The 12,160-nt window shown below is 38.1% G+C and overlaps 2 protein-coding genes across 2 annotated transcripts in view; one reads left to right on the top strand and one right to left on the bottom strand.

Moving 5' to 3' along the window:
• Positions 1–306, top strand: part of LOC124622876 (carbonyl reductase [NADPH] 1-like) — a 73,650-nt gene extending 73,344 nt beyond the window's left edge. Inside the window, exon 6 of the mRNA XM_047148672.1 lies at positions 21–306. Within this exon, the coding sequence (XP_047004628.1) occupies positions 21–145 (125 nt within the window). The 3' untranslated portion in view covers positions 146–306. The remainder of the gene's footprint in view (positions 1–20) is intronic.
• Positions 307–7,765: 7,459 nt separating this feature from the next.
• LOC124622865 (ataxin-7-like protein 3) lies at positions 7,766–9,749 on the bottom strand. The gene has a single exon (XM_047148662.1). The coding sequence runs from the start codon at positions 9,403–9,405 to the stop codon at positions 8,401–8,403; it is 1,005 nt and encodes a 334-aa protein (XP_047004618.1). The 5' UTR covers positions 9,406–9,749; the 3' UTR covers positions 7,766–8,400.
• Positions 9,750–12,160: the final 2,411 nt, after the last annotated feature.

The following is a 12,160-nucleotide window of genomic DNA, read 5'->3' as shown; positions in this document are numbered from 1 at the left end:
GTGTATTTTCACTGTTTCAGGTGCTGTTGCACCTTTACATTGTGCTCTCCTGCCACCTGGAGTAAAATCACCTCGTGGCAAATATATTTGGTGCGATAAAAAAGAGGTTGACTGGATCAGTGGACCAGTTCCGTCACAGTGCTAACTGATGTGTCTGTTAAAATGAAAGCATTGTACTTTGATTGCATGAACTATACTTGCTCAAAATATTACCTGCTCTGTTAGGACACACATTCATGCTTCTGTTACCCTTCAGTGTAAGAACAATGTACAAATGAAAAAATAAAGTGTTTGGGCAAGTAATTACACAGTGTAAAGACACACTTACTGAAATGAATTCAGTTGGAAGTTTTTGGGTTAATGTACCATTTGCTGAATAAAAATATTGTGTATCATTCAGTGAATTTCAAATACGAGGGCTATCCAGAAAGTAAAGAACGTTTGCGCATACAGTCAGTGTGCCTGTCTTGTGGCAGCCACTCATTGGTTTGTGGTGTTCAATGTGGTGCAGAAAATTGCCACAAGTGATTGGTCAGACATTGTCATCTGGTAAGTGCAGAGATAGCTGTGACCATGGTTGTGCCAGTTGCGAACCCTGTCGACTGTGAGGTATGTGGTGTTATATACTTTCTCCAGGTTGCAAATGTTAGACCCCATGACATTCACCGCAGACATGTTACCCGTTATGGCGTTATGGCATAATGTTCAAAAATGGGAGAACAGATGTTCATGATGAAGAGAATCAGGATGACCGCGCTTCTTCACAGATGCTATTAACCAAAAGGTGGATTGCATTGTTTGAGAGAATTGGCAACTTAGCGACTTGCATGAACAATGTCAGGGAGTGGCTTGTTCAGTTGTGCACAAAACTGTAATTCAACACGTAGGGTACCACAAGATATGTGCACAGTGTGTGCCACACATGCTCTCAGGTGAGCACAAAGCTGTGGGAATGGGAGCTGCATTAGCTTTCTTGGAGCACTGCAAAAGAGATGGTAACATGTTCATTGACTAGGTTGTTATTCGAGATGAAACATTGTTTTCCCATAACACCCCTACAATAATGTGACGGTTTTAGAGTGATGCCATCCTCAGTTGTCTCAGAAGCCACACAAGTTTAAAAAACTGCTTCAACTCAAAAACTGATGGCTTCTGTATTCTGAGATAGCGAATCCTACTCCTTGATTTAATGCCCTGAAACACAACAATCAGTTGTGATACATACTTTGCAACCCTTGAATGTCTTCATCAGGCTATCCAGAATACAGTGCATGTCCGCATACTGCCAGCAGACACAAGCCTTGCTGCATGAGAAATTCCGGTGGGACATATCAGAGCATCCTCCCTACAGTCGTGACTCGGCACTGTCAAACTTTTTCCTGTTTCCAAAACCAAAGGAGCACCTTGCTGGTAAAGGCTTCACAAATTAAGACGACCTCGAGGATGCTGTCATGACATGGTTGAACAGGCAGGCAGCCACATAGTATGAAAAGGGTATACACCAACTGGTGTGGAGGTACACATACCTTAATGTCAAAGACGACTGTGTGGAATAGTAGATAAAGTATGTGCCAAAACATGTATATTCAGCTTCTGTATTATTGTTAAAGAATATCTTGGTATGTTGAAACATTCTTTACTTTCTGGATGGCCTTTTTTTTTATCATCCTACTCCAAAAGTATCTGTATGCAGAAGAACACATTGAATCTTGAACTTCCTGATCTGAAGAGAGAGGGGAGGTGGAGGCTGTAAGAGAGACGAAATGTATGGACAAAAAAGCAAGCATTACTCATCAAAGCTGTGTACCCACTCATAACAGAACTAACTTGGTCACATGATTAGATTCATCTGTGTTCCAGCTTAAAAAAGTGCACGTTGTTACATTGCTGTGCAAGCATGGAAAGCCCTGGTGGAAAATTCCTTCATGGTCAGCTATGATTTCTTGCAGTTTATGTCATTTAATTTACTAGTGGTGAAAGAGAAAGCAGTGACAGTGCTGACAAGAAACACAACAGAATGAGGAGGCAAAATCTTAAAGTTAAATAAGTTGACAGTTTGCAAATTACAGCAGGAGGAGCGTAGTGCTCAGCAGAATACAATCAAGTATCGCCCTCCAAAGAGTGTACCCAAGATCGAGGCTGGGTGGTGGGGAAGTAATTTACTCTGAATGACAAATCCGCTTCTCAAAAGAAATAGGGGAACATGACTTTGGGTGTCTGCAGTACTCCATTGAGCAACAATTGAGGACTGGGTATGTTATCAAATTATACCTTTATCTTTCACAAATACAAGAAAACATCATTATGTCCTTGATCTTTTACAAAAAAAGAACTGAAATGTCCAACAGGTTTCGAAAACAAAGTGGAAACAATCATTCATCCTGTCATTGGACTTCGAGAGCTTGCCTTTGAGAGTATGTCCTCCATAAGCATTTATCACTTCCTGAAACCTGCGTATAAGTCTGTGAATGTCACCCAGTGGTATCCATTCCATTTTTCAGGGAGTGTTCTTTGAGAGTCTATGATGGAACAGCACAACCGTAAACATGACTGTCAAGCATGTCCCACACATTCACAATCGGGTTTAGGTCGGGACCCACTGCAGGCCATTCTGTTACTTCAGTATCCAGGCTTTGGAAAACATTTCTGCTGTTGCCTGCCACATACGTCCGACATTAGAAGGAATTCAGGGCCATCACCATATGCAGAAGCCACCACTTGGTACAACAGGATCTGCCTGATGGTAAGGCAACCACAGACAACGAAAAGATCCGTATGGCTGTCAACACTGAAGCCTCCCTACAACATCACAGAACCTTTAAAATCTGTCAGTTTCCTGGACAACAATTAGCAGGTACCGCTCACTAGGGTCTCCGCACGTGGACACTGGCATCTCCTTGCGTCAGAGGACATCTAGACTTGTCTGTGAATAACAGGTTTCATCAGAGATGAAGTTGCCAGTTGACTTGGGAATGGCAGAACTGATGGTGAGCTGCAGGACATTGTCACATCAAGTAGGGTCTCGAACAGGGTGTCTGGGTTGTAAGGTCCTTTCTCGTAACCTGTCCATTACAGTCTTATTGGACAAAGCGGCTCAAATGGCCCTTCTAACATCATTTTGCAATGTTCTGGCGATATCCATACAATACCGCAATGCAGAAATGGTCTGGTATCGGTCTTCACTTGATGTTGTAATACATCAGCGACGTTGTCTAACTTTCCTTGTCTACTGACCTGTGTCCCTATAGTTTGTACACAACCTGTGGATGACACATGAAGAAGCATTGACATCTGCAGCACCAAGGCCAAAAGTCCATCCTTTCCGGATCAGTGCAACTTACATTTGAAATGCATATCCTTGGTTGAACACAACATCCAAAAACGACAAATGCCACCTGTTTACCTCACTAGGAAACATTGGGACATTGGTACTCACTTCCTTCTGAGGGGTCACCTGATACTTAATGCATAACACAGACAATAGATGAGAAATGATTTTAATTTACATTGAAATTGTAACTCTCAAGCCAAGCAATATGAACACAGGTACCACCTGTATCAAAGTAAATGCTATGTACCAGATTTGACAAAGTATTCCCCTAATTCTTTTGAATAGCATAGTTTTGAGATTTCACCACAAATGACTGAGTACATTTGCTACTTACTAGTTAGCATTCAGGACACATTCCGACTTTCTCCAAATTGATACATCTGTCTGACGAGGCAGGGTGCTAGTTTGGGTTGCGAAGTTACAGTTTTTTGTATGGTGGTGGTGATGACACAGCTGTTTTCCCCTGCCTCCCCTCTGGCTACACCCTTGGATCTGCCTCAAAGATAAAGAAGTGCACACAACAGATATCCTACTGACAGTGGGGACCAATATGTTGTTTATTTCTGTAGCACTATGATCAATACAGTGAAATACCAACTTTGTCAACAACTGGAATGCAAGAATGGCAAGGAAATTCTGAGAAAAACTGATCTCTCTGGTAGATATGGTTTTAAAAGACAAGACAAAGATCTCACATATTTCAGTAGAAATTCTGGAAACACCCATTTCATAGAACTGATGTTATATATTAAAAGCACAACCCATAAAAGCCAAGTACATGGTTAGAGGCCTAAGACTTCGAAAAAGTGAAACCCAACCCAAAGTCAGTTAAGTCAAGTGCATTCAGACTGATGGTTTCTTTATCAGGCAGAGCTCATAATTGCAATTCGGATAAGGAGGACTCAGTCACAGAAAGCAATACTGCTTGACTCATCATTTATAACAGTGCAACCTGATTTAATTTGCAGCGGTCATAAGTGTGTACAGAAATGTGGATTATCACTCTTTTAGTAACAACACACGAAGAGAGAAATTGATCCATTAAAGAAACATTTTTACAAAGCATTATTGTCTGCTATATTTTGTACGGTATGTCATCACAACCACATTAATAAAGTGGGGTGAATCAGTACACTGAACAGAAGAATCAAAATATTTATTGACTGAATTATCAATTTCTGTTTGTTTGACTCCAGAAAGCTGAGTGATTTAAATTTGTTAACAGTAAGGTGAGTGGTATCTTGTCAGAGACATAGTTTCCAGGAAAGACTGTGAAAACCACTTTCTTGTTTCATTCATGACGTTCCATAGATTTAATAAAAAAAAAGAACCTCTGGGAATGTGGAATAAGTCATAATTATGCATTAACAAAAATGAAGAAATTGCAAGAATAATATTTATACTGTATTAATAACAAACTATCGCAATACTGCCGATATTCTGATAGCTGCTGTTTACCTGATACCCATAGTTTAATATTACCTTGATTACAAAGGTATTTTTCAAAGAAAATTGTTCTCTACATCTGTAAACACTGAACCCTATTACAAAAATTTTACTACTTGTCATGTGGCATTGGAGCAAACTTACAGCTACTTGTCATGTTGTCAGAAAAATGTTTGTCATTGAATTTAAGTATTTGAGTTATATGAATGGACAAGTATACCTGTCATTTGTAGATGTATACTTAGTAATATTGTAAGAAAGTTTATGTACATTCAGCTGAACAGAGCTTTTATTGTTATAACTATATATATTCAGTGGATAGGCCGTGACAGGCAAGTCATGGCTATATATACTGCCAGAAAAAAAAAACCTTCAGGATTACAGAAAATATGTCAATTCACAGTGAAACTATTTGCCTATATTGCAGCTTCTTTTCCATCACAAAGTAATATTACAGGGATCATAAAAGAGTAGAACTTTCCCCAAATTGAGAAATAAACAAAACGGTAGAAATTCTTAGAACTGTTTGCCACCTTTTTTTCTGAGTAAGAAAGTATATGTGTGAAATCTGTCACTTTAATGTGAACAAGAAATAAACAGCTGTTTCTCTCATGGTTTGCATTCCAGTAGTCAATTACCAACAAAGATTCTGAATTGACCAGCAACCAGGATCACAATCTTTCAGAATATTGCACATTCTTCAGACCAAAGCAGGACCATAAAATACTGACAATGTCTGAAGACAGATGTTGTAAACTTAAATGGTTTAAAGAGAATAAGTACTGGGAGTATTAAAAAGAACAGGAAATATAGAGTGTTTCACATGTCAATAGATTACTAAGGTATGAATGGGGAGTTGGATAGAATAGCTGTTTTCACACTCACCTTGATTTTTTGGTCCACCAACAGAGACAAGTTACTTGGTTCACCATCACATCTTTAAAAGCAGCTTATTTTAAACAAGACAAGGTGATCCACATAAAAGACGGGAGTGGCGGTATTTTGTTTGCAACTCATTCCATTTCACACTTTCTTGGTTAACTTTAAGATACTGATTGTAAAATTTATAGGCTGTACAAAATTCCACACATTTACAAATTTTTGATTCTAATAAGGCAAAGTTTGTGAAGAGCTCATCAGTGAATTATAGCACTTTGGTGTACATCCTGGAAAAGCAGCGGTGATCTGCTTTAGGCATCACATAATTAAAAGGTTCCTGGTACACAGAAAAATATAATGCCTTAACACAGCAGCAAGCATATTCTGCCATTGATTTATGTTTTGCTCCTTTATTAGTGACTGGTACAACAGCAACTGAAAAGGAGATGAGTAGGAGGTTACCAAAGGATACTCAGCAGTCAACTGAGTCATCTAGCCGTCAATTGAAAGGTAGGTGTCAAAGCACACTTAGCAAAACCAGCTGCACCGTGTATGTTCTATATTCAGATACAGTTAGTCATGGACCACCTGGCTTTACAAACCTGTGCGACATTCTTTCACATATCAGAAAAACAAACAGCCCAGCTATCCCTAAATGTATTGAGCATTGCAAATCAAGGGCTGTTGATGCTAGTCTCTTACACAGCAAGTGTTAAACATTATCTGATCGGAGGTTATCACAGCATAATTTCATGGATCTAGTAGATATATGTTTCAGGTTATCACACTGGAATCACTGAGATAATTGATGGGAATGGTATATATCTTGAGTGATACACATACTGGACAGGCTAGTTTTTATTTAAATAAGTGAGCTACAAGAATATATCAAAGTCACCTGAGAGCCAGGTGGAGTGCAAGGTGGCATGACACACTAAACTTATTTCAGTGAAATGGCTCTCTTATTCAAGAAAACTTGTCTGCCTGAAACAATGGGAGATGATCACAAGAATCTACATTTTTATTGGAATGTAATGCTAACCTGCACAGGGAAGCTCTACATGTTCGTATCAATGATTAGTATGAATTTTTTGGATACAGAAAGTTTACCATTCATTTGCAGTGCAGTTTTCTGCGATTACTCTACCTTTCACAGAGAGATTTCTTTAAAACTCACGAGACATTTGTCCACAAAAACCATCAGCATGTCTGTCTTCCCTTAAATGATTACTAGAAGATACTTTATTTACATGCAGTGGCAATTTTTATCAAATTAAACCTCATGATACAAACTAAAGTAAATGCTTTTCCACAGCAACAGCTGTGTCCATAAACAATGTAAACTGCTTAATTGTGTCTCGTGCTTTTACTATTTTTATGCCCTTTGGTGTCATTAATGCTTTGAAATTTATGACAGGCCAAATTAGCTTTGTGGTGAACCCTACATAACCACAGGTTATGTTCAGTGCACATATAAATGACAACAAATTGTTTTGCAATCAACACACATAAAAAGTGAAGAACCCACACCATTCAGTTCTCTAACGTAAATAGTAAATAATTTCCAGGATGGAGAGGCACAAAGCACAGGGTTTGCCACAGTTCCTGCAACATACAGAATACCAACAGATTTCTAACAAATGAGATACTTAAGCAAAAAGCAAGCATAGATAATACTGATATATTTTAACATCTTATATTTCTCATGTAACTGTAGATGGAACATGTTGCAAAACTGTCAAATACACTATATGTAAACAATCACTTATTCTGATACTATTAATACATGTGGTAGACAGAAAATATTTTTGGCAGTATCCCTTTTGCATACTAATGGCAGGAAGACAACTGTATGGTTGCATTGTGGTATTACCAAATGTGAAGTTTAGTTTTTGGAAAATGATAAAAGAAAGGAGGCTCTTCTGTTGTCCTGATAGTACTTACACATTAGACAAACACCAAAGCACACTGACATCAATGCTACAAAAACTTGATGCACTGTTATTTGATATACATAACTGTACTCACACAAACATCGCAGCACACTGATACCAATCCTACAAAAACTCTATGCTTTTTTTTATTTTTTCAGTAAGAATGAGAAAATAATTCAATTTTCATGTCATTTTAATTTTTTTTAAACTTGTGTAACATTTTTTAACTTATATGACACAATCTTCAGATTTACAATGCAGAGGAGGATGAGGAGGCAGTTGCAGGAAGGAATAATATTTAAGAGTATGTAAGTAAATTATCATCATAGATTTAGACTCTCACTAATAAAATCAGAGTTTCAAGTATGTTTCTACCCATTTAAAATTAACAATTTACTACAAGAGCTTATTTAAGGATTCTCACAAAATTAGAGAACAAAAATTTGCACTTCAAAGACACAGACTGATGTCTTCACAGGGTACAAGAATGTACCCTAAACTTTTTTTTACATAGTTTAAAGAGACTAAAAATGTTCAAGATTAACTTAATTACCATGGGGAAAAAAACAAACACTTTCATAAGATAGTGAAAGCATATACCCTCCACTTTTATATGGCTTTTGATTTGGGACAATCAACTAAAATATATTAGTTTTCAAAACAAGTGGCTATCAACATGTACAAATGATTAATCTTTATGAAAAGTTTTGTATAAAGGAGCTGCACACTTTCATGGAGCACTAATGTGTCTTCTTTTATATGTTTTGCCCAAATCTATATGTACCATTACAATACTGTTAAATAACATTTTTACAATTCGGCATGAGAATTATGGAAACTAGGAGATCCTTTGTGATTTTTTGAACTTTTACTTTTGGACTTCGGTATTTTCTCCCTCTTTTTGGATGAGGACGAACTTGTTGAAGCTGAGTCTGCTGGTGACGACGTATTTGAATGTTCTTGTTCCCAACCGCGACCCACAGACTCTCTCATACTATGTCCATCACCTTCGTCACCAATATCCCCGTCCACATGCAACAGTTCTGGCCCACCATTCATTTCTGGTTCCTGTTGCTGAATTAATGATGCTCTCACTAAGCGTCTCTGTTCATCAGTATGTTGCGGGCACCTCATTGACCTAGTGCAAAGCTTTCTTGTATGCTCTGATATAACACCACAAATCTGAGTCAGCAACGTCTTTTTCTCTTCGTTTGTCATACCATCATAGCTCATGTGTGAGCCTACGTCGGAGCTGACACTGGTTTCCGAGCTGACGTCTCCGTTGCGCATCGCCTTGGGATTTCGGGATCTTTTTGTACCATTGCGATCACGCTTCTTGCGTCTCCTATCTGAACCTACGGTCCAGTCCGCGTCATCATCGTCATCACTCATCATACCACCGTAACCCACGCTCTCTTTACTATTGTTCGCTATCCTTCTGCTCGCAATTCTTGAACTATTTCGGCCCATACCCATACATTTTTCAAGATGTGGTGCAAATCTTAAAGCTGCGAGGCTACGTTTACAGCTTGGGCAGGTGCATTCCTGCGGTTTCTTGATTGGTTGCTGGCCGAAAATATCCAAATCAGGCGCATCTACAATTCGAAATTCGTTCGCATCCTCCTGTATCGCTTCTTCAATTTCGTACAACCCGGTCTTAACAGAGCGGTGCACTTCGAACACAACACCAAGGATAACTTCCTCCAGTAGACTTTCGAAGACGTTTTCTGATGCTGCCTGAAGGTTATCTGGGTTGCTGAAGAATATTTTAAGCTTTCTATCAAGTTCGTTTTCAACTTCTTCAAAGGATGACATGACTGTAACACTACTTTCGTTCGCAGAACTCCTACCCAACACAGACGCTTTACAACTATGAACTAACAGTTGTCACACACTCACGTCACACTCTCACAACCTTACACCACGGAGCGCAGCTGACACTGAAATATCCCTAAGAACCTCGTTGAAATACGGTGGTCAAGTAATATCTTTGACACTACATCAATTCAATTCTGAGCGTTACTATGCATTTGAAATTGGCACTTCACTGACTTTATTAAGCAATTGTGATCACTGTAATCTTCCCATCAGAAAGCCAACAATAACTGCCACACAAGCAAAGAAAACTTCCACTTCCACGACTGGAAATCAGACGGTGGAATTCTCAATTACGCTTCAAGGCCAGTTCAAACTGGTCGCCACGTCACGTCAAAGCATTTTACACTGCTTTTCAAATGGCGTCATCCACACTGGCCGTTCCCTCACGTCACGGCACTGCCAAGGTTTCTCGGAAAGTAAGTTTTGACGGCTGACGTCATCCGTTGATTACGTGTGACGTGACCCTCAGTCTCAATTCCTCCCGATACCATGTGGTTGATATCCGTTGTTTGTTGTTCGTTATTGTTGTTGTTTCTTATAAATTGTTTCGTTTCGTTATTTCTTTTGTTAAAATTTATAATTTTCTAATAAAGGACGAATTATTACTGAAGCACTGAGGCAGCAGTCTAAATGGTACAACATGAGCGTGCTAAATTACTTATCCGATATTGCATATATTTATATTAAGTGGATTTTTATACATACCAGCAATGTACTTAATATTATACAATGAAATGGACTGCAATATGGTTGCAACTTGAAGTGAAACAAAATGCATGGGTAGAACCAGACTGATTAGTAGGCAGAAGTGTAATTCATTTGCATACTGTCAGGCATTTGTAATGTTTCATGTAGAAATGTAGTGAAATCTTCAGACATTACAACCGTGGCAAAATGCTTTTTTGTGAAGTATACATTAGGTAATGTATTAAAGTCGTTTCTTTAAATATGTGTTTGTGACTGGCTTATTTACTGTGTGTGTAAAACAGTTTTGCAAGCATGAGTGATCTGTATTTATGTAGCTTTGCAAGCTAATCTCAGAACAAGTAAAGCACTTGAACTACTCAAAGCCAAATACAAAATGTAAAGAAAACCTGTAATTCTTGAAGGGAAAGGTATTGCAAGAGATACGACTATTGTACAAAAATTTACACTGGACCGGCAACTACTAATTCTAACCTCAAATAAACCAGTTTTTCACTGGGTGTGATAGCCACTCGTAACACTGTGTTCCTTTTGGCAACTCTGGGTGCAATTTGACATACCAGTAACAAATGAAAAAGCTGGTGCTTTGACTTTCTAAAATATTGATCAAGTGCAGATTCCTCTTCCTTGAGCTCCTTGTATTGTGTGTGACATTCCTTTTCTGCACCACAGAATAACATTTTTCGGGCTCACACTCATTTTTGCGTTGCTTGTCTTCCTCGTCTAATACATAAGGTATCCCAGCACGCTGCAAGCAATTTTGAGTCCAATACATGTCATTTCCATACAAATGAGGCCTCCACCATCCACGTATGTAAGCTCACGCTTTGTGTATGTGCATTCCGTGTAAAAACAGTTATAAATCATCATGCGAAGTTCGCAATTCATCATCATTATCATCATCACCTTCCTTTCAAGGATTAGGCTGTTGCCTGTTCTGAACTTGCAAACAAAATCATTTCCATCTTTTTTGAGGTCTTCCAATATCTCTTTTCTCATTTGGCTTGTTGTTCCGGATCTACTGACGAATTCTGTGACTTGGTATTCTCGTGATGTGTTGTATCCAATTTTCATGATATTTTTGAATTTTTTCACTGATACTGAAAATATTCCTGTTCTAACATCTTCGTTTATAATCATATATCTCCTTGTGGAGCCCTTCATCTTTCTTAGGAAACTCATCTCTGTTGTCTGAATTTTATATTTTCTTTTTTTTTCTTTTTGGTAACCCAGATTTCACTTCCATAGGGTAGCGCAGGAACCGCCGTTACTTTATAGAATTTCATGATGGTTTCTTTTTGGACTTTGTGGCACAGTGTTCTTCTAATGGGACCACAAACAGCTTGGAATTTGTGTATTTTATTTTCAGCATCAGAATCAAAATCCAAACTTATAGCACAGCCTAAAGAAGAGATTTGAGACACTTGTTCTAAACGTGAATTATCCAAAACAATTTTTGGATACTTTCCTCGGAATCCTATTTTTTTTGTCTTGTTGCTAGAAATTTGAAAGTTGTTCTTCTTGAAAATTTCATTCAGCTGGTATACTGATATTCAGAGGTAATATTCATTCTTTTGAATAATAACTATGTCATATGGAAACAAAAGTACATTCAGGTATTAATCAATCGTTACTTTTTGTTTACTTTAGATCTCCATTTGTGAAGAATGAAGTCAACGTAAATATCGAAAAAGGTACGTGATAGTCCACACCCTTGTCTAATAATAATTATTTTTTCAAATCAGTTCCTACCTGTGTTTATTACAATGCGTTCTCTGCGTTTTTCTATATTTAGAAATACATTGTCTGTGCATGACTGAACTGATCTAAATCCACTTTGTTCTTCAAAAATAATAGCTTCTCTGATATTCTACATGCAGTTATTGATTATCTCTGCATAAAGTTTGTAGATAGCACACAGTGTACTGTGAGAGAGTCTTAAGACTAGTGCCACAGTACTTTTTACTGTCATTACGTACCGAAATTT

The sequence above is a fragment of the Schistocerca americana genome, chromosome 1, assembly GCF_021461395.2.
Source record: "Schistocerca americana isolate TAMUIC-IGC-003095 chromosome 1, iqSchAmer2.1, whole genome shotgun sequence".
Classification (NCBI taxonomy): domain Eukaryota; kingdom Metazoa; phylum Arthropoda; class Insecta; order Orthoptera; family Acrididae; genus Schistocerca; species Schistocerca americana.
Note: the sequence above shows the minus strand (reverse complement) of the source record. Positions and strands in the feature narration are given on the sequence as shown.

What these genes read in the sequence shown, in the direction of transcription:
- LOC124622865 (XM_047148662.1), bottom strand. Translation starts at nt 9,405, where the DNA reads ATGTCATCCTTTGAAGAAGTTGAAAACGAACTTGATAGAAAGCTTAAA.